This window comes from Myotis brandtii, unplaced genomic scaffold, assembly GCF_000412655.1.
Source record: "Myotis brandtii unplaced genomic scaffold, ASM41265v1 scaffold59, whole genome shotgun sequence".
In the NCBI taxonomy this organism is placed as follows: domain Eukaryota; kingdom Metazoa; phylum Chordata; class Mammalia; order Chiroptera; family Vespertilionidae; genus Myotis; species Myotis brandtii.
Genome location: NW_005370223.1, coordinates 4,459,817 through 4,482,568, shown reverse-complemented (window position 1 = coordinate 4,482,568; position 22,752 = coordinate 4,459,817). Strand labels below are relative to the sequence as shown.

The window sequence follows — 22,752 nt, the reverse complement described above, 5'->3', positions numbered from 1 at the left end:
CTCGGGGAGGCCTCTGGGCGCCCCGCTCACACTGCGGCCCCAGAAGCCCGAATTTGGGGCTTTTCCTCAGTTCCAGCACTAGCTGGAGAAAACAAGGCTGTTACGGTTCCTGTTGACTGGAAAAGCTGGAGGAAATTTAATGTGCTTTAGGCCTTTCCAAGTGTTAGAAATAACCCCCGCGCCCTACTTACCCTCGACGGTTAGCAGTCACGGGGCTGCTGCCCGTTTCCGTTAGTGATTCTCGCTAAACTCTTCTCTTTAAGCGGCATTCCTCTGACATGAATTTTAAAGGCAAAGGGAGAGATTTTCTTGTGTGGAAACCCACATAACTTTGGCATCTAAGAGCTCAAGATTTACGGATGGTAAGATTTTCCACTTTATCAGATGATGGAGATTTGGTTTTATTATAGTTAAATAAGTATTTCATTCTCCTATTTGACAAGTGCTTTTTCCCCCCCGCCTTTCTAAGAGCACAGTAGAGAGGATCGTTCTCAACCCTTTGTCAGGAGCCTGGTGTTAAAAACTGAATATTGAGGCGGCTTGTTGGATTCACCAGTGAACTGTTGAGTCAGTAAAATTAAGTAAGTCCATGGGAATTCCGTGATCTGGCATGAATAATTTTATTTTTTTAAAAGATATTTGTATTGATTCCAGAGAGGAAGGGAGAGGGAGAGAGATAGAAACATCAGCGATGAGAGAATCATTGATCGGCCGCCTCCTGCGCGCCCCCTACTGGGGGGGCGGGGGTCAGCCCATCCTGCGCATGCGCCCTGCCGGGAACTGAACCCGGGACCCTGCAGTTCGCAGGCCGAGGTTCCGCCCACTGAGCCAAGCCAGCGAGGGCTGGCATGAATAATTTTAAATAATTTAAAAATTAGTTTTGAAGAACCAAGTTTTATTTCAGACTAATGTCAGGATAGTAGAAAGATGACCATGTTGACAACAAAGATAGCACGTCTGAGGCAACTTCAAATGTGTAGATGAACAGGAAAAAATTTAGGAAGTTTTTTTTTCTGTTTATAACAAGTAGCCTATGGGTTCTTTTTATGGAGTAATATTTTTTATTCTTATAAATCTTTATTGTTAAAAGTATTACATATCTTCCCCTTCTCCCATGCCCACTTACCCCTTCTAGCCAGCCTCCCCCCCCCCACTTTGTTTCTGACAATTTGCCTGTCAGTTTCCCGAAGGCTAGCAGGGTGAGACACCTAGTGGTGAAGTGTAGAATAGTTGCATTTGTTTTAACTTTTTGAAAGGATTCCTTGACTTAATTTTGACAAATGACATGGACGAAACTGTTGATTACCAGAATGAATCTTAGAGAGGGGGGAAACATTCGTGGTTGGGGGTGAAATGTTAAAACATATTCTATTTTATTAATATATTGAAAACAAATTGTTTTAAAATATAATACAAATTCTAGAAAGCAAAAGTTGATAGTCTTGGCTGGTAAGCATGTGCAAAAGATAGCAGTGATTCTCAGGGTCTAGGGGATCTAGATCATAAAGAAACATGTGAAGTTTGCCAGAAAAGAATATAGATTGAGCCAAACCGGTTTTGCTCAGTGGATAGAGCGTCGGCCTGCGGACTGAAGGGTCCCGGGTTCGATTCTGGTCAAGGGCATGTACCTTGGTTGCAGGCACATCCCCAATAGGAGGTGTGCAGGAGGCGGCTGGTTGATGTTTCTCTCTCATCGATGTTTCTAACTCTCTATCCCTCTCCCTTCCTCTCTGTAAAAAATCAATAAAAAATACAAAAAAAGAATATAGGTTGAAAAAGACATACTTTGCCCAGTAATAATGATATAATGATCATTATAAAGAAACCATTTGATTTTGTGGTTAGAATAGCAATTAAAAAAAACACCACCTCATGCATTCAAATATTTAACTGATATAACGTAGGCATAAATAAATTACTTTCCCATTGCAGTCAAAATATATCTTCTCATGATTTTTTTAAAAATATATTTTATTGATTTTTTACAGAGAGGAAGGGAGAGAGATAGTCAGAAACATCGATGAGAGAGAAACATCGATCAGCCGCCTCCTGCACATCCCCCACCGGGGATGTGCCCGCAACCCAGGTACATGCCCTTGACCGGAATCGAACCTGGGACCCTTCAGTCCGCAGGCCGACGCTCTATCCACTGAGCCAAACCGGTTTCGGCCTCATGATTTTTTAATAGAGAAAAATTATATTTGATCTGGAGAAAACTTTGAAAGATTAACAGTTATCTTAGTATCCTTTGATATCTTCCTTTGAGTTAAGATTTAATTTGAGTTTCTAAAAAGAAGGAATGTGATGATACTGTTGGAAAAATTAAGGAGTAAAGTATTTGCTAGTGTCATTCCTTATAAATATATAATTATTGATTCACATTTCTTCTTTAATTTACTTGAAACTTTTATTTGGAATTTCAAGAACATTATAAAGAGTGGATTTCCCACAAATAGTGGTATTTTAGTGCTGTTATACTTTAGTGCTGTTAAAACCATAAGGTAATAAAATCATGTAAAAATTATGCTGCCAGATTTTTTTCTCCTCAAGTATAGTTCAAGAAACTGTGCATGGTGCTTAGACTATGCATAGTCAAGTAAAAAATAACTTTTTTATTGTCATAAAATTTCTGTTATTATCTGTACTCATCACAAATAGTATATTTTGGTGTAAGTTGTCAGGCTGTGCATTTCAAAGGAAGAATAAAATCTGTTTTCATGTTTTAGAAACAGGTTTTGAAGATGTCAGAAAGGCATTCAGGTCAGGTTGGAACTGGAGTAGGAAATGAGATGGACTCTCCTACTGTCACTATCAAGTACACCGGCTTCAAAGATTTTTCTTCCACATCTTCATTTCAAGATAGTGGCTACAGTGAGTTGTTAAAATCTTACAGCGTTGATAATACATTATTTTTGGTAAAGCAGGAAGATGACCCAACAATAAACTATGAATTTTTTGAACCTGTAAGTCCGGGCTTAACAGATCCTTTAGAGACCCCTACTAAAAGAAAGAGATTTATCATCTTTAGGAAGAAATCGGCCATACCCCCAGACTTTTGTGAGACTCCTAAACTCGGTGGAAAACGTTATTTACGGCGGCGCAGAAGGCTGGATGTATCTTTCTCTCCTCTGAAGAGAAACTATGAATCAGAAAATAGTTCTATAGAAAGTAGTATAAGCGAAGTTCTCAACTTTGAAGAAGATATTCCAAGCAGTGCTTCAGGTTCTCCAAGGCAAAATAATTTTAGTGCTTTAGTTACTAGTACTTTGAAAACAGAAGAAGCGACTTTAAGCCCTCAAAAATTGAGACTTAATTTTTCTCAACAGAAGACTTCCACAGTTGATGACTCCAAAGATGACTGTAGCCTGTTTGAAGATGAATGTATATCACCAATTCAGGGCAATAATTTTAAAGACTCTATCACCCATGACTTTAGTGATAGTAGTCCATGTGTTAACGATGAGAATACATTTCCCAAACTTCTGGGCTCCTCTAGTAGTGGAACAACTTGTGAAACAGATGAGGACATATTTGTGACTCCAATAAGTAACCTTGTAGCAAACATTAAATTTAAGGCAGGTCAAAGGTTTTTTCCTCAAGTGAGAGGCAATATTTCAACACCTGAAGACAGTGGTTTTAACTCACTTTGCTTGGATAAATCAGAAGATTCCCTCTCTGACCAGGAGAGTTCTTTTCAAGAGCTACTTCAGAAACATAAGGGAACTCTCAAAGTGGAGGACACCATAAGAAGGTCAAGGCGCCTTGGAAGGTTGAGAAGACTGTCTACCCTTCGGGAGCAAGGCTCACAGTCTGAGACAGAAGAGGAAAGCCAGATCATCCACTCTGAATCTGAAATAACACCAGCAGCATCTTCAGACATCTTAGAGAGTCAGCCCAGCAGTGACAGTCAGAGTGAGGAACTGATTTTAGGTTTTAATAATTTATCAAACACCCCAGCCTTGCAGTTAGTGCATGAGCTCTTTATGAAAAACAAAAAGAGAAGATTCCAGCAAAGTGGTACACGCGAATTCTTAGAAGACAGGGATGAGGCGAAAATAGCTGTACTGCAGTGCGTACTTGCAGGACTGATTGGCAAGAAAATGGGTATAGAAAAACTGGACATCTTAACAGAATTAAAATATAGAAATCTAAAGCATATTCTTGCAGTTGTTTTAGATTCCTTGTCTGCAGAAAGCCTATGCAGGTAAGAAATATTTTTTTCTGAAATAAAAGACTTTTAACATGTTAAGAAATTTTAAAATATGTTTTTATTAATTTTTTAAGAGAGAGAGAATGAGGGAGAGGGATAGAGAGATAGAAACACTGATGATCGATTGGCTGCCTCCTACATGCCCGGTATTGAGGATCGAACCCGAAACCTGGGTATGTACCCTGACCAGGAATTGAACCACGACCTCTTGGTTTCTGGGTCAATGTTCAACCACTGAGCCACACCAGCTGGGCAATTTTAAAAATATGTATATCTTTATTGATTTCAGAGAGACAGGGAGAGGGAGAGGGAGATAGAAACATCAATGATGAGAGAGAATCATTTATCAGCTCCCTCCTGCAAGCCCCACATTGGACATCGAGCCTGCAACCTGGTCATGCCTGGGAATCAAACCCGTGACCTCTTGGTCCATGGGATGATGTTCAATCCACTGAGCCACACTAGCCAGGCTAAAAGCCTGCTTTAGAAGCAATAATATAGTCTTTGGGATAATGTTCATGTCCCTGTCATTTTGAAGGAGAGTTTATAAAAGTTGTACTTTAGATTTTCAAAATGGCAGGCTTTATTCCATGAAAGTTATTTGATTTATTTAATTAGTTCACATCCTGTTGTCTGATTGAAAATTTTAGTAAAGTATAATACTTGGTCAGAAATAATATAAAACATTATGGTGACTAAGAAATTACAATATACAAAGGATAGCATTTAGTTATTTAAGTTCCAGAGACCAAGGGAATATAGATTATTTCATTTTAATTGCTAACATCAATGGAAATTAATTTGGGGAATTTTAAAGGATTAGAAACTGAAGAATTTGTGATCCCAGAGATTTCAGTGTATTGAGTGCTGCTATATAACTAAAGAGAAAACCAAGACATTAAGGAGTATTGAGGGTGGGGACTAGGGTTACAAAGACTAAAGTGAGACCCTGTTCATACTGGCAATTTTGAAGAGTCCCAGGACTATCAGAAGACAAGACCCTTGGGAATGCCATAACTAGCAAGGCAGGAAGTCATGTGAAACAGGATTTCTTCAAGGTAATGGTTGGGGGAGGACATGCAGGAGAGTTAGTGCACCTCTTTTTGATAGGGATATGTCAAGAGTTTGGTTCATAGAGTCCTTACTGTTTTTATGGCTACACAATTTCTATTAGAGCCCTGCTTCACCTTCCTTGCATAAATTGTAGGCTATTGTAGAGAATTGTAGAATTTCATAGCTGGAAGTCTGACATATCTAGTCCAATCCTGTATTTTGAAAACGAGGAAACTGAGCTCCAGAGAAGTAAAGTTGAGCAGCTAATAATTCAAGGACATAAGGATAGATCTAGATCTACAATTGAGTCCTCTAATTTTTCTAATCTAGAATTTTCCACAAACTTATTAGGGTGTAAAGCCTTTCCAAATAGACTTGATCAGGAATGTACTTGGTTTAACTCAAGTAGGATAATAAACAGATTAGTGCACATATATGTGTACATCTTTTAAAATGTTCAAATGAGATAATTTGTTTAAAAGTTAAGTGATGGTTGAGATATAGGAATTTTATTTTTATATGCTGGAGTATGACTAGTTAAAATAAAAACTTAAGGTGATGCTTTTGGGTATTCACTTCTGGAAGTAGTTGATACTTAGTCATCTATACTAAAAAAAGGGTAATATGCTAATTAAACCGGGTCATCTTCTGGTGTACGACTTCCTTCCGGACAAAGCCATGGTGGTGGGGGCCAAGGCAGAGAGGGCAGTTGGGGGTGAGATCAGGCTGGCAGGGGAGGACAGGTAGGGGCAATTAGGCAGGCAGGCAGGTGAGTGGTTAGGAGCCAGCAGTCCCAGATTATGAGGGGGATGTCTGACTGCTGATTTAGGCTCAATCCCAGGGATCAGGCCTAAACCGTCAGTCGGACATCACCCAAGGGGTTCCCGATTGGAGAGGGTGCAGGCTGGGTTGAGGGAACCCCTTGCCCCATGCATGAATTTCATGCACCGGGCCACTAGTCGATATATAAAAGCCCAGCGACCATTCCGGTGGAACAACCAGAACGACCAGTCACTATGACACACACTGAGGGAGCACCACTCAGCCAAAAGCCTGGCTCATGGCTGATGACGCAGTGGCAGTGGCGGGAGCCTCTCTGGCCTCTGTGGCAGCGCTAAGGAGCTGTGAGCCAAGCAGTAAGGAGTGAGCAGGCAGTGGTAAGGAGCAAGCAAGTGAGCAGTTAGGAGTGAGGGGTCCCAGATTGCGAGAGGCCACAGGCTGGGCTGAGGGAACCCCCACCCCCGCACAAATTTCATGCATTGGGCCTCTAGTATTTTAATAATTGCCTTTCCTGCCCAGCCCTTAAAATTTATAGTATTTGTACTGTAGAATGCATGTATAATGTTAGCAGTGTTCATTCTTGGTAATTGGAGATTATAGTTAGTTGAAATAGCTGTGGCAAATACCCAGTGTACAGTTCATTTCTTCCCAATAAATGGGTGACTTTCTGCGTGTTTCTTTTCGTCATTCTGCTATAAGATACATGTACCAATTTAGGGAGAGGCAATGGCAACTGAAGCAGCCATGGTAGCTGGAAGAATAGTAGTGTTGACAGCTCAAGTATTAACTGGGGGGCCCTTCTTAATATGTGACTTTGTTTTTCAACTGTCTTTTAGTAATTAGTTAGTTTAGAGTAATAAAAAGACCAGATTAACAGTTGAAGGATTACCTTTCTTTAATAGTGAATATAGTCAAAGTTATTGATTAATAAGCAATCATTGAATATAATTTTTTTCTTTAGCTGCTTCGTTCTCTTAAACTGTGATTTATAAGATAGAAACTTTGTAGTGCTGCCCATAATAGTATTTATTATTTGACATTTAGTACTTCCAATGAAGGATTGATTGTTATGTTTGTGTAATGAAAATGACAGATTTGTTAAATACATTTATAAGAGAAATTGATTTAAAAAACAAAAAACCTTTTTTTAAAAAAAATATATTTTATTGATTTTTTACAGAGAGGAAGGGAGAGGGATAGAGAGTTAGAAACATCGATGAGAGAGAAACATCGATCAGCTACCTCCCGCACCTCCCACTGGGGATGTGCCCGCAACCAAGGTACATGCCCTTGACCGGAATCGAACCCAGGACCTTTCAGTCCGCAGGCCGATGCTCTATCCACTGAGCCAAACCAGTCAGGGCACAAAAAACCTTTTATGCTATAAATGATAATCATTTGCTGCAAGTCATGTCCAAATTTTCAATCTTAGTATCACATTTGAAATGAAATCCTCTTCATCAGTCTTCCATGGACTTATATTGGCTTTATATTAAACTGTGTTTTCCCCTTAACCATTTATAAAGTAATATTTTATCAACGTAATGCTGACATATATTTAATAGGATTTCTTTCATATGGTGAAACCATAAGAAACTGATATAGATTAAATAATATTTTTAATGTAAATTTTAGGTTTAAAATTTACTGTCCAAAATCTTTAAAAACAGTTTTTCTTATTAATTGCCATATGCAGAAAATGTTAATCTTGTGGTATATATATAATATAAGGACTGATCTTTTTGTCATAGTGTTTGGAGCGTGAGCAGAAATTGGCGTGAAATTATTGTTCAAAATAAAAAAGCAAATCAGAGGAGGAGATTTTATCTCACACAACTGAAAACAGATGCTAAGGTAATATATATAATACTTTTCTAAAATGGATTCTAAAATATAAACATCTATTAATCCCATATTGCTGGACAACCAAATTTGATTTTCCTATCTTTTACCCTTTTCCATTTAGTAAACATTCACTCTCAACTCTTTTCTTTTCCCAAACTCTATTTCCTTCTGGACTGTAAGTGGAGTAGATTACCTAGCATCAAGAACATCTTGTTGGGTTTTGTTGTTGTTTAAGTGTATGCGCTGTTAGCAGTATTTGAATACTAGTGATATACTAGATCCTATTCAAAATTAGATATTCCTACAGCATTTTTTCAGTCTTTTTAGTGGATGGCATGTGCCAGTTGCTTAGAATACAATGGTGAACATTCCTGACATGGTCCCTGCTCTCTTGGAGCTCATGTCTTGTGAGTGATATAGGTAGGGGTGACCAGAGTTAATTCTATGAGAACATTTAAAAGGAATGTTTGATACTTGGGGATCAAGAGAAGGCTTTTCTGAAAAAGTGTATCTCAGCTGAGACACTATAGTGTTCCAGCAAAAGGAATAATATATATGAAGGCCTAGAGGTGAGTGAGCATGGCAGATTATGACTAGTAAAGCATCATAAACTTGTACCTCCTTTGAAGATTTGAGATCCAGCTTTGAAGGTACAAGAAAAGTCCTCCTTGCTGTAATAGGCATCTGATGATTCTGGCACCCATCTTTCTTGTATGTTCAACTTTTAGACCTTTCTTAGGCATCAATACCAAAAGAAAGTGAGAGTTCACCCTTTTATTCTTGCCCTAGTAGGAAGTATTTAATAACATATTAAAGGAAATTTCCAATTTGATTAAATACAATAATTGAGATGAAGCATAGCATAAGACAAGAGCACCCAGATACAAATGGGTGAGTTTCTCATTACAATGAAATATTAGGGACCTGCTCTGACTTTTTATTTTACTTTGAAGAAAAGTTTTACCATCTTGCCTGTAATGAGTTGCTTTACAACTTATTCATAGCTCCTGGCAACTTACAGCTACAGCTGTTGGCTTTGGGAGCTTATAATAGTGAAGATATTTATTGCCTTCCTAATGCATCTTTTTAGAGTGCTGCCCGACATGCTAACGACAGACTTAAAACACACTTTTTTTTAAGCTAGCACCTATTAATATTAAACTTTAAGCCCCATGTACTCCTTACATATTGTAAGGAAGAAACTTGTGATTGTGTATGGCAACCTTTTAGGTAATTCTAAATAAAATATTATTTTCATAGCCTAGCCACCATTTTTTTAAACCTTGATTTCTTAAAGGACTATACTTTTTTCCCTTATTGAACTCTTTTTCCTTATTTTGGTTTGCTTTAAAATTTAAAAAAATATATTTTTATTGATTTCAGAGAGGAAGGGAGAGGGAGAGAGAGATAGGAACATCAATGATGAGAGAGAACTGTCAATTGGCTGCCTCCTGCATGCCCCCTACTGGGGATCGAGCCCACAATCAGGGCATGTGCCCTTGACTGGAATCGAACCTGGGACCCTTCAATCCACAGGCTGACACTCTATCCACCACTGAGCCAAACCAGCTAGGGCTAAAATTTTTTTTATCAAAGTAAAACAAATACATAAAGTTAAGTTGGACAATGAGACTTATAACAAAACACATCCTCCTGCCCTATGCCTTCGGACTCTTGATTCTTATCCCATCAAGACAATCACTTTCAAATCTTCAGTTGTTCTTTCTGACATTTCCAAATAGAACGCCTTAACTGCTATTTTTTTGCATTTTTTTCTACAGGATTGTCTGTTCTCTAACCTCTCATCACTACTAGCACTATCTACCCACTTCTCTGAATGCTTTTCTCCTTTCCTTCTATCTTAATGAGTATAACTACACCATTTGGGAGTGAATCAGAATTGTGCACTCACATTATGAAGACTGTTGAGATTATTATGACTTTTTGACAGTTGTAATATGCAGATTTTTTCTTATATAACTTTTTCCCCCCCCAGAGTTAATAATTGCCCAGTTTCTTTCTTTTTTTTTTTTTGCTTAGTGTTTCTCTATACAGGTCCCTGATTTCATCTCCTATTATCCACCAGAACTGGAAATCTCCTCTGTGCAAGTCCAAACATATCAGGTATTCTACCTGTTCCTTCTTTTCCTCAGGGACATCCTTCCTGGTGTCCTATGCCCTCTTATTCTAATACGGACTGGATGCTTTCTACCAAACTATCCTAATGTATCATTAACCAAAACAAACATTATGAAACAAAGTTGTTAGACAATTTTTCTCACACTTGATTAGCATCACTGAAAGCTCCTTGTGTGTGCAAATTAGAAGGCACAGACCAGCTACGGGTAATAGGATCTCAATATTATGTTTGCTTTGCAGCAGTGAGAATGAACATTACGATTGGAATACTACACCTTTTCCATTGCATTTCTAAATTTCCTGTATTCTGCACTTTTTTTTATAATCATGGAAATGAACAAACATAAGGTGACTCTACTCTCACATTTAAATGTTTTCTGGTAACATGTAGATGACTATGTTTCAGAAAATTTTGATGTTCACAGACATGTGCCTTTGTTAACTGTTTTGCTTTGTACTGTTCAGAGATAATTGCACACACAAATAATTGCTCCAGAACAGGGATTGAACTATTTAATTCACTTGGCACCTTAGGTGTTCCAGAATATTTGTTAAATGAATGAACGTTACGTCTGTGGCTGAAATTTGCTTCAAGAACATATCTCTATTCTCTTGGTGCATGCATAATCACTGTATTTACCAACTTCATAAAAATTCATTGAAATTTTGGTGTGCTATTGTGTCATGTGTTTGTGGCCTAGGCTACAAATCATTTATATAAATGTAATATAGGGATGTATTGAGTCCTTGAAAAAGTTCAACCGCATTCTAATTTCTGAAAACCAATATTCATCCATTACACTTACGTATATGTTGTTAAACTGTTAATCATGTAATTGACCATGACCAACTAACCTCATTTCCTATATTTATCCTACTATAATTTCTCATGTTCTAGGTTCCCCCATTGCTAGGAGCCAATAGTGGCTAAGGAAGACTATCAAGGGAGAGGAGATACAATTATAGTTGGACACATGAGGAAATTTACCTGCAGTTCACTTTATTTTGATAATTGGTTAAGAATGCCAAGTTGTTTTTAAAAAACTTATATTTTCATTACCAACTTCAACAAAATAGAAGGCTGTAAGGATTACTCCTTAAGATATTTCTTGGCTGAATATTTGAGTGCTGTGGGAATCCAATTCAGATAAGAGTATTGCTTTTTATCCCTTTAAAATTATCAAAGCTATTAAAAATTTAATGGAAAAAATGAATCAAGTTTTTACAAGTATTGCAAAAAACAGCCAAACAAATTGAGTCTCATAGTCTAATCCCATTATTCTTTTGACATATGGCAAAGGTAAGAACCTTCAAAGAATTTCATGATATCCCATAGCAAACTTTTAAAAGGATTCATCCCCTTCTTAGATTCTGGCTTAAAACAAGTTGGCAAACTCCAGTCTGTGGGCCAAATCCTCACTATCACCCATTATTTTTGTTGTTGCTGTTGTTAATTCTCATCTGAGGACATTTTTCCCATTGCCTTTCAGAAAGTGGAAGTGAGGGAGGGAGGGAGGGAGGGAGGGATGGAGGAAAGGAGAGAGAAACATCAAAAGATTGCCTATCGACTGGTTGCTCCTGCATGCACCCTAACCACAACACAGGTACATGGCGTTGACTGTAAATCGAACCTGCAACCCTTTTGTGCACTGGCTGGCTAATGCTTCAACCACAGAGTCACATCAGCCAGGGCCCATCGCCTCTATTTTTATTTTTTAAAAATATGCTTTTATTTATTTCAGAGAGGAAGGGAGAGGGAGAAAGGGATAGAAACATCAATAATGAGAGAGAATCATTGATTGGCTGCCTCTTGCCTGCAACCTGGGTATGTGCTTTGACCTGAATTGAACTATGACTTCTTGGTTCATAGGTCGACACTTAACTGCTAAGCCACACCTGTCGGGCTATTTTCAATTTTTAAATATGGGTTAGGGAGAAAATTCTAGTTGTGTAAAACCATGTCTAATGGTTTAGGGAAAAAATTCTAGTGCTGTAAAACCACATCCAAACATTTAAATACATGTGCATCAGAAAGCTGTCCTAGAACTTTTGATATTACAGTATTGACTTCTCTTGTCTTTTACCACAGCAGGCTGTATTAAATGTTCAGGATGCTGCCACTCGGTTTCAACTTTCAAATCGATCAGCTTTAAGATCTGTACAAGCTCAGGCTAGGACACCAAGTTCTCAGAAAGAACAGGTTTCAACATTTTCTCCTTGGGGAGAAGTTTTGACACCTATAGCAAGCTCTTCAATTATTGACTCACATAGTAAACAGGAAGAATATGTTAGGGTAAGTATTATGTTATTAGAAATAAATATTTACAGAGTTGGAAATAAAGTGATTGTCTTCAGTGGTTCTCAACCTTCCTAATGCTGCTAATACAGTTCCTCATGTTGTGGTGACCCCTAACCATAAAATTATTTTTGTTGCTATGTCATAACTGTAATTTTGCTACTGTTATGAATTGTAATGTAAATACCTGATATGCAGGATGTATTTTCATTGTTTTAGACCCACAGGTTGAGAACCGCTGGTCTATATGAAACTAGAAGATTTAGTGTATAAGCTTTTTTTTTCTCTTAAATTAATGTTTCTCTTTCTCCCTTACACTCTAAAGTTAATAAAAAAAAATTTAAAAAAAAGCTACCATAAATCCAACCAACAGACCCATGGCCTGTAAAAAGGCGAGGTTAAAAACATGGAAGTTTATTGTAGGACACAGACAATGGAATGTCAGCGCCTGCACATCCATTGGTTCTCATATCACCCATGATTTGCATTTAAAAATTGCTCCCAGCAAGATTTGATTGATCATGTAGTGTATATGCTTTTACTGCAGGTTGCCAAAACACTTTTTACTGATGAAGCCTTAAAACCTTGCCCGAGGTGCCAATCCCCTGCTAAGTACCAGCCATATAAGAAAAGGGGACTGTGCAGCCGCAGAGCCTGTGGTTTTGACTTTTGTGTGTTATGTTTGTGTGCTTATCATGGGTCTGAAGAATGTAGTAGAAGAGCAGCAAGGCCAAGAAACAGAAAAGATCCTCTTCCAGGAAGTGCCCAGAGTAAGCGGAATTTAAAACGCCTCTAAAGAGACTTTAAATATAAAAGAAACATTCCCCCAAGCAACATTTAGTCTGACTTAAAATTATGAATATTTTGAAAGCATGCAAAATTTCCCATTAATGACAGATGATGATTTATTTGCTATTTTGTTTATATTATAATCCATGTCATTGTATGTTTTCTTTAAGGTAGTGACTTTAGAAACAATTTTATTTTACTATGTCACTTTTACCCATTTTAATAACTTAGTGTTTTTAAATAAAGAATTTCATTGTTATCATTTATATGTATTTAACTGTTTCATGTAATATTTAAAGATTGTGCATTTCATCACTATGTGTTGAAATGATCTTCAATCACTTTTTAAAATAGTTTTCCAAATAATATTAAAATTTTTGAACTTGAGATAGATGGTCTTATAGATTTGGAAAATGAGTATTTGACTGAAATGAAATATAAATAAAATGTTTCAGAAGTTCTATTGAATTTATAATTTCAAGCTTTCTCTTAATTTGGTGAGTGTTCTATTTGGGCAGACTTCTGGTTAAATAAAATGTATTTAATATTAGAGAGAACCAAGATGGCGGCCTAAGTAAATGCCTGTACTCACTGCCTCCCACAACCACATCTAAAGTACAACTAAAATACAGAACAACATCATTTAGAACCACCTAAAAGCTGGCTGAATGGAAGTCCCACAACTAGAGAAGTAAAGAAGAAAGCACACTGAGACGGGTAAGAGGGGTGGAGGGCAAAGACGGCTGGACCAGCATCCATGTGTGGCGTTTTTTCAATCAGGAGGGAGATAGTCTCTGCAGAGGCCGCCGGTGAGGAGCAAGACCTCCATCCCAGGCTCCCAGAGCTGGGAAGAGAAGTCCCTGTATTTATGGGCTATAAAAACCAGCGGGGATTGGGACTTAGTAACAGAGGCTGCTGGAGACCCAGGTGCTCCTTTTATTTTATTTTTTAATATATTTTTATTGATTTCAGAGACGAAGGGGGAGGTAGAGAGAGATAGAAACATCAATGATGAGAGAGAATTATTGATTGGCAGCATTGGCACACCCCCTACTGGGGATTGAGCCTGAAACCTGGGCATGTGCCCCTGACCGGAATCAAACCTGGGACCCTTCAATCCACAGGCCGACACTCTATCCACTGAGCCAAACCAGCTAGGGCCCAGGTGCTCCTTTTAAAGGGCTGGCCCATGAACTGAACTTAAAATGTTCCTCTTCCTCTGAGTAGTACATTGTATATATCTACCACAACTTCTTTATCCAGTTCTCTATTGAAGGACACTTTGGTTGTCTCCATTATACATTAAAAAAAATTTTTTTTTTATTGATTTCAGAGAGGAAGGGAGAGGGAGAGATAGGAACATCAATGATGAGAGAGAATCATTGATCAGCTGCTTCCTTCACACCCCCTATCAGGAATCAAACCTGCAACCCAGGCATGTGCCCTGACCTGGAATTGAACCATGACCTCCTGGCTCATAGGTGGATGCTCAACCACTGAGCAACACCGGCTGTGCTGTTATACGTTATTTCAATAAGATCATTTTGAAGTGTGAATTAGATATGGATATATTTGGAAAAATCTGCCCTAAATTTTAACCCACTAAATTTTTTTGATTAACTGCTAAATATTAAATTTTGTCTATATCTTTTCTAATTTTTAGAAGCTAAACAAAAGTATGAATTCTTAGTTGTATTCAATATGATACACAGTCCATAAAGTTTACATCTCATTCCTCACAGTGACTCTATAAGGCAGTTATTATCTTCCTTTTACATATCAGAAAACCAAGAATCAGGTTAAATCTAATATCACACAGTCAGGATTCTAGCAGAGGTAGTTTGCCACTTGTACATGACAAAAGTCTTTGCACAGTCCCTGTTGTAAATTTTGGTATGCATATAATTACCTGTCTTACATGGGAGATTGTTTTACCATTAAAAAAAAAATCTAGGTATACCAGGGGAAAAGGTCTAATTTAGAATAATTCTGCCTAAAAAGAGTAGTTTCTTAGCTCATGCTGACTTAACTTCAGCATTGGAACACTAAATGAATTGTATGAATAATATACTATTATCTGAGACTTCAGTTCAAGAGAAAGGCCACTGCTCCAGGCCCAAGGTCTTTGTAATCTAAACAAACAAGGCATGACAACAAGAATAAATTTTACAACATTCCAGTAATTACTACATTCTTATAGGTTTTAATTACCGAGTGAGAGAAAATAATAAGAAAAAGCTCACCAAACATTTATTGATGTTCTACTCTGTGTTCCCAAGAAGTTCCAAAACAAGAGGGATGATTAAATTTGGCACCTTATTTTTGTATTTTGTTTCACTTCTTAATAAGGACATAAGAACAAAGAGTGTTAATTCTGGGGGAAAACAATGAATGCTTTACCCTCTACTAACATAAGAACCTCTCTATCTTCCCCTCTATGGTCTGTCTCTTTGACAGCCTTGTTAGCTGACTGGCAGGAATATTCTTTCTATTTGACTTCTAATTGTTTCCAGAATTGGACAGGTATTTCCTACTTCTGACCCCATCATTTGGTAAAAATGGTAAGAAACTTGTGGTAAGTAATATAAAGAGAAACAACACTTTAAGAATTATCTAATCCTTTTATACTAGCATTTTTATGGGTGCAAATAAGGATGTTTAAATTTACCCCAGATATTTAAATTCTTAATAAAGTCTTATTATTATTTCTTAGCTGTTGAGAAAACATTTTTGATACTTAGTACTGAATAAAGCTAAGTTTTTCCATTACTTTTGCTTAATTCATGACAAAAGGCAAAATTGTCAGAAACTTATGACACAAAAATTTACTGAACATTTTCAACAATTTCTTGTTTGAATTAAGTTATTTATAAAGCTTTATTTAAAATTGTGTCTCTCAAAAATAGTGTAACATAGAAAATGCTTTACATTTAAAAGTCTGGAATAGCCGAAACCGGTTTGGCTCAGTGGATAGAGCGTCGGCCTGCGGACCGAGGGGTCCTGGGTTCGATTCCGGTCAAGGGCATGTACCTGGGTTGCGGGCACATCCCCAGTGGGAGATGTGCAGGAGGCAGCTGATGGATGTTTCTCTCTCATCGATGTTTCTAACTCTCTACCTCTCTCCCTTCCTCTCTGTAAAAAATCAATAAAATATATTAAAAAAAAAAAAAAAGACTGGAATACTCATTGTTTCTTTGTGGAGGAGGGTAAATAATTCAAAGTTCTCACTAAATATTCCACAAGAGGGCACCAAAGACTTATTCATGGTGATTTTGGCTGTCCTTCAAAAAAAAGAAATTTAGCTTTTGCGTATTTGACATTGATGTACTGTGACATTGCCAGATAGGGGAAATGTTCCTTGACTTAATTTTTAAAGTACATATAGAATAAATTTTGGTAATTATTACTCAGAGTTGCTAATTAAAATATTTTAGCTGGCTTGCAAGAGTGCAGTTTTCTGGGATGACTTAACAGAACACCTTGTTGGCAGCTGGGTCTGTGCCTTAGCCACCTGTGTTTACTTGCCCAGTGGCTCTGCCCTCCTGGCTCCCTTACCAGGGACTGTGGAGCCAGAGGAATAGAAGGTGAGGAATGGTGGTGGCACATTACCAGTTATGTCCCTCCAGCATTCTCATTTCTGCAGAAGGTGGTGCTTCGTTTAGGTGTTGTCCTCGGGTAGTCGGGAACAGACTAACTGGAACCTATGTGATGGGTGTGGAAAGCATAGATGACTTTCTGTGATTGGTCCAGAGTTAGAAGTGGGGACAAAAATTGGTAGTTACTGATCAAGTTCTGACCATTCTGGGCCTTTTGCTGCAGTGGCTGTAGTTTGGTTTCCAAGTCTGATTGCTACAGAGGTTATGGTCAAAGTTCTGTCATATGTGGTCTGACCTTTGTCCATTTGTATTCAGACTTTTAGCCATATAATATATCCCATTGCCATCAAAAATTAAAATCACAATAATAAGATGAATTTCAGCCTTTGGTGCTGCTATTCTTGTTTACACACAGAAAGGTTTAGAACTAGGCTTAAGTTGTACCCTACCACACCAAGCCTAAGGAAGGACTGGTACTTTTAAATGATTAAACAGGACGCCTGAAATTTTGCTCTTGATTGTCAAGGACACACACACACACACACACACACACGCACACACACACACACACACACACACGCACACACACACACACACACACACACGCACACACACACACACACACACACACCAGTCTCTCCAGCAGTATTTGGGAGGATCATTAAATTAGTGCATCCTCTTGCCCTAAGCAGTCTACATAGAGTAGCCCTAATGCAAGTTAATCCTTGCAATTCAAGTTAGCCTTTGTGACATTTGCTTTTGGGCTCATATTTGTAACCTGATCATTTTTCTTTGTCCACAGAAGCTTAAAATGATATCACTTCTTCCTTGTACCATGATTATGTTGGCTTCTCATATCACAGTTTTAGCTGTTTCTCAGGGAGACTGAGATGCTCTCCAAAGTCCCCCCAGTTGAATTGCAGGTGTACTGCAAAGTCAGTGTTTAAGGCCACCTCAAACAAATCCCTCACATTTGCTAACAATATGTCCAGAACCAAAAGGGAATAAACAAAAAGTTAATCCCATTTATCCTTTTATTATAAAGGAATTTATTCTTTATTTATATTAATCCTCACCCAAGGATATTTTTTCCATTGACTTTTAGAGAGAGTGGAAGGGAGGGGGAGAGACAGAAACATTAATGTGAGAGAGACACATTGATTGGTTGCCTCCCACACTTGCCCTGGGGATCAAGCCTGCAACTGAGTTACATGCTGTTGACTGGAATTGAACACAGGACTCTTCAGTCTGCAGGCCAGTGCTCTATCCAGTGAGCCAAACTCACCAGGGCAAGTTAATGCCATTTGTGTAGATATATTTTCCATTATAAACTTCTGGTTTTGAACTGCATTGGTTTTCAACAATGAAATAGATTGTTGCAGAAAATTGCCTTTTTGAAAAAACTAGCTGGTTTGGGGGCCAGAGACAGAATAAAATTAGTTTTAAAAGTAAAACCTAGTCATCAGGGAAATGCAAATCAAAACCACAAAGAGATAACCACTTCAGACCCAGTAGGATGGCTATAATAAAAAAGTCAGATAACGAGTGTCAGGGAGAATGTAGTTGAATCAGAACCCTCATCCACTGCTGGTAGCAATATAAAATGGTTTGGCCAATTTGGAAAACAGTCTGGAAGTTCCTTAAAAAGTCCAACATAGATTTGCTAAACCATTTAAATTACCTTTTGACCTAGTAATTCCACCTCTAGGTATATATCCAAGAAAACATATGCCCACACAAAAATTTGTACATAAATGTTCATAGCAGCATGGTTCATAATAACCAAAAAGTAGGAACAACCCAAATGATTATGAACTCATGAATGGACAAATTATGGTATATCCATGCAATGGAATATTAGTCAGCAATTAAAAGGTAAGAAGTACTGATTCATGCCACAACATGGGTGAAGCTTTAAAACCTTATGTTAAGTGAAAGAAACCAGTCACAAAAGACCAACATATGGTATGATTCCATTTATATGAAATATCCAGAATAGGCAAATATAGAGATACAGAGGGTAGATTAATGGTTGCTGGGGAGGGCAGAATAGGATATGATAGCTAAAGAAGTTTCTTTGAGGTGATAAAAATGGTCTAAAATAGATTCTGGTGATATTGCACTTCTCGATATACAGTCAAACCTCAGTTCTCAAATGTCTCCCATCTTGAACAATTCAGTTCTTGACCAAGTTGTTCACAGAAAAAATGTCTTGGTGGTTGAACAAAACTTCAGTTCTCAACCCAACAACTCTTTCAAGCTGTTACCTCAGCATGACAAAAAGCATCTCTCAGGCGACAAAGGAGAGAATGCTCAAGCATGAGTCAGTTTACTGCTACACCTTGTATTGTTAACATCTCAGGAAACTGTGCTGTGAATATTTTTTTTTTTTTTGCTGGTGAAATGGACAATTAATACAATTAAAACATAAAGAGGCCATCAAGAGTGCTGATATTGCTAAAGGTGTGAAAGTACTCATGAAACAATGATCACAGGCAAAGGGGTAAAAAATTTGTTGTTCATTTGGATAAACAAAAAGCATTAGCGGTAATAGAATTTCAGAGGCAATGTTATGTGAAAAAGTGGATATGCTGTATATTGACCTACTGAAAGATACCCCTGAAATGAGTGCCTGAAGTGATTTGTTTAAGGCTAGTAGGGGGTGGTTCAATAAATTTAAGAAAAGTATTTATAGATTAGATAGTACATTAGACATGCACTGTATATAAGAAAGGTTAAAATAGGGAGATGTTACTGACTGGGGTTACCGGCTGGCACCTTGGTTCTTCTCATTGGCACAGAAAAGAATTTAAGGACAATGAAAACAAAAGTAAAGCAAAGTGGATTTGTTGAAAATACACTCCAAGCGAGGAGCAGACCAGTTAAGAGAGAGAATGGTCCCAAACTTCCTGGGTTATTTGGTTTAATAGAGGGATTTTCTGGTTGGAGACTTTCATTTGCATCCAAGAATGACTGACAGAAAAAGGGTTATATAACCACTAGAGGCCCTGTGCACGAAATTCGTGCATGGGTGTGGTCTCTAGGACTGGCCGGCAATTGAAGTGTGAGCATCTGGTGTCAAAGGGCAGGTCCCAGCTGACCTCTGGGCCCTGGGCAGCACCTGGGCCCCAGGGCCTCCCTCCACCTGAGTCACTGTGCACGAATCCCCACACAGAGATGCGGTGAGCACGGCTGGATGCCGTGGGCCTGGGCGCAGCGTGGGCCTCTGGGCCACCCAGCAGCTCTGCATGCAAACCAGGCAGGCAGTGCGCACTCTCTCCTGGCCAGCCTCATGAGACCGGCTCCTGCATGAACCCACGGGGAGCCCGATTGGCCCCTGTGGTCCTGGTGGCTGCGGCCTGGCTTACCCATGGTCCTGCTCTCATCGGGGCCCACCAGGGCCAGCAATGCCTCCACTGCCGCCTGCTGCCAGTGCCGCGTCGCCGACGCCCACCATGTTCCGTGACGCCCCCTCGTGGTCAGCGCACGTCATAGTGAGCAGTCGAACTCCCGGTCAAACAATTTGCATATTAGGCTTTTATTATATAGGCTATTTCTTCAGTGCATGCCCTTACCTATATTGCATACATAAAATCCCATGGAGGTGGGGGGTTGGGAGAATCAAAATCACAATGCAAAAATTTGAGATGTTTTTGATTTCAGAGAGAGGACGGGAGAGAGAGAGAAACATCAATGATGAGAGACATTAATCATTGATTGGCTGCCTTCTGCATGCCCCCTACTGGATATTGAGCTCGAAACTGCAGCATATGCCCTGACCCGGAATAGAACCAACAACCTCCTGGTTGCTGCTCAACTGCTGAACCACACCAGCTGTGCTCTTGTGTGATTTTCTTAAATCACATGAGATTATTTTTAGAGAGAAAGGCTGCATAGCATGGTTGTTAAAGAGCAAAGACTTTGGCCCTGGCCAGTGTGGCTCAGGTGGTTGGATGTTGTCCCATGCATCAAAAGGTTGCCAGTTTGGTTCCTGGTCAAGGTGCATGCCCAGGTTTTAGGCGCCATCCCCCCTGGGGTAGTGTGGAAGGCAGCCAATCTATGTTTCACTCTCACGTCAATGTTTTTCTTTCACTCTCTCACCCATCTTCTCCCTTCCTCTCTCAAAAAAAATCAATCTTTTTTTAAAAAGAGCAAAGGCTTTGGATTTGACAGATCTGGGTCAACTTCTGGCTTCTACACTTTCAAACTGTTTGTCTTTGAACAAAGTATCTCACCTATCTAAGTCTCAGTTTCCTAAATTGTTGTGAATAATAATAGCAATCTTTTAGGGTTTTTGTTGGAGGCCCATAGTAAGTGTGCAATTTATCTAAAACAGATAAATCTGTGAACAGGACACAGTGCAGAATGATTACAATGGAGAGAGGGTGTTTCAACAAATATGTACTGAGTGGTAGGCACTCAGTAGTGAGTTATGGGAGTGGGGCATAATATAAAACATATTTCCTTCAGTCCCCAGGAGTTTATTGTCTGGTGGGTGGCACTGAGGGAAGAGGGTGCACCTCCTTGTACAGATTATTTTAATAGTAATATGGTTTTAAGAGTATACAGAAGCAAGCGGAGAAGCCAATGCAAGTGACTCATGGCAAGGTATATCAGGAAAGATGACACCCACGCTGAGTATTGAAGGATGATAAAATTTGGCCTGATAAAGACCAGAAGGGCTTCCCTGGCAGCAGAATCAGCACAAGCAAATGCCTGAAATGCCCATGTATCTGTCACCTCTCAAATTCATGTCTCCCAAATTCCAGGCTCCCCTATGAACTGCAAACTCAACATCTTCACTTTGGTGGCCAATAGCCTTATTAAAATCTCCCCCACAAGGTGGTCCACTTAGCTTTTCCCATCTCTGATGATGGCGACTCCAGCCTTCTGGCTGCTCATGCCAAAATCCTTGGAGTTATTCTCAACAACTTAATGTTGTGACATTCCCATATCCAACTTGTCTGGAAATTCTCTTGGCTCTACCTTTAAAAAAAATGCAGAATCTGAGTTACTGCTATGGGTATGAGCCATCAGCTCTTGCCTGCGTCTACTTGTGGTCATTCACATTCTCTATACAGCACCCAAAGCGCTCCTTTTCAAATAAAAGTAAAATCACTGTACGGGTACTTCTCCATTCAAAACTGGCTGCTCAATGCCAAAATCCTTGGAGTTATTCTAAAAACTTAATGTTGTGACATTCCCATATCCAACTTGTCTGGAAATTCTCTTGGCTCTACCTTTAAAAAAAATGCAGAATCTGAGTTACTGCTATGGGTATGAGCCATCAGCTCTTGCCTGCGTCTACTTGTGGTCATTCACATTCTCTATACAGCACCCAAAGCGCTCCTTTTCAAATAAAAGTAAAATCACTGTACGGGTACTTCTCCATTCAAAACTTCTATGGTTTGAATTTCACTCGGGGCCAACAAAGCCTTTCATGATTTATTTCTTCCACCTCCCTTTACCTTTCTGTTCTTTTCTTCTACTCTCCCTTCACTCCATTTGGCCCTCTGATTTTGTTTGGCCAAGGTGGTGGTTTATTTGTCTTTGTCTATGTAATACTGAAAAGGCAGGTGTTATGGTTCCTTGCAATACAAGCCCCCCATTGTCTTACTCCTTGCCTAACATTCACATACCTGCAGGCTCCTGGCTGGCATTAGCGACCCCCCACCCCCACTCTCACTGTAGGAGGCAAGTATGGAGTCACTGAAGGTTGTAAGGAGGTCAGATTTGCATTTAGATAGATTATTTTGCTTTCAGCATGGAGGATGGATTTACGGGGAACTCCACTGAGAGAAAAGACTATAAGAGGAACAACTTAGGGAGTTTTTACAACAGTCCAAGTGGGTACCTGTGCTAAGGCTGTGATTGTTAGTGGGGGTGGAGAGAATCTTACAGATTCCCACAATACCTTAAGGTAGAATTGTTATGGATGGGTGTTGGGGTCCAACCCCAGCAGGTCCAGGGGTCCCCAAAGGTGTGGACGGAGTCGGCGAAGAAGGAATGACACGGAGACAGCCTTCAGTTGATCAGCAGCCTAG

At 39.0% G+C, this 22,752-nt stretch overlaps 1 protein-coding gene across 3 annotated transcripts; it reads left to right on the top strand.

Moving 5' to 3' along the window:
• The first annotated feature begins 495 nt into the window (after positions 1–495).
• FBXO43 (F-box protein 43) lies at positions 496–13,232 on the top strand. 3 transcript variants are annotated; one of them, XM_014550293.1, is made up of 6 exons: positions 496–581; positions 2,727–4,204; positions 7,795–7,897; positions 9,944–10,012; positions 12,117–12,320; positions 12,871–13,232. In XM_014550293.1, the coding sequence occupies exons 2-6, from the start codon at positions 2,742–2,744 to the stop codon at positions 13,117–13,119; spliced, it is 2,088 nt and encodes a 695-aa protein (XP_014405779.1). In that variant the 5' UTR covers positions 496–581; positions 2,727–2,741; the 3' UTR covers positions 13,120–13,232. The 3 variants fall into 3 exon arrangements, with proteins under 3 accessions (XP_014405779.1, XP_014405778.1, XP_014405780.1); XM_014550292.1 differs by having other exon boundaries at positions 9,929–10,012; positions 12,120–12,320; XM_014550294.1 differs by lacking the exons at positions 12,117–12,320; positions 12,871–13,232 and adding an exon at positions 10,926–11,207 and having other exon boundaries at positions 9,929–10,012.
• The last annotated feature ends 9,520 nt before the right edge of the window (positions 13,233–22,752 follow it).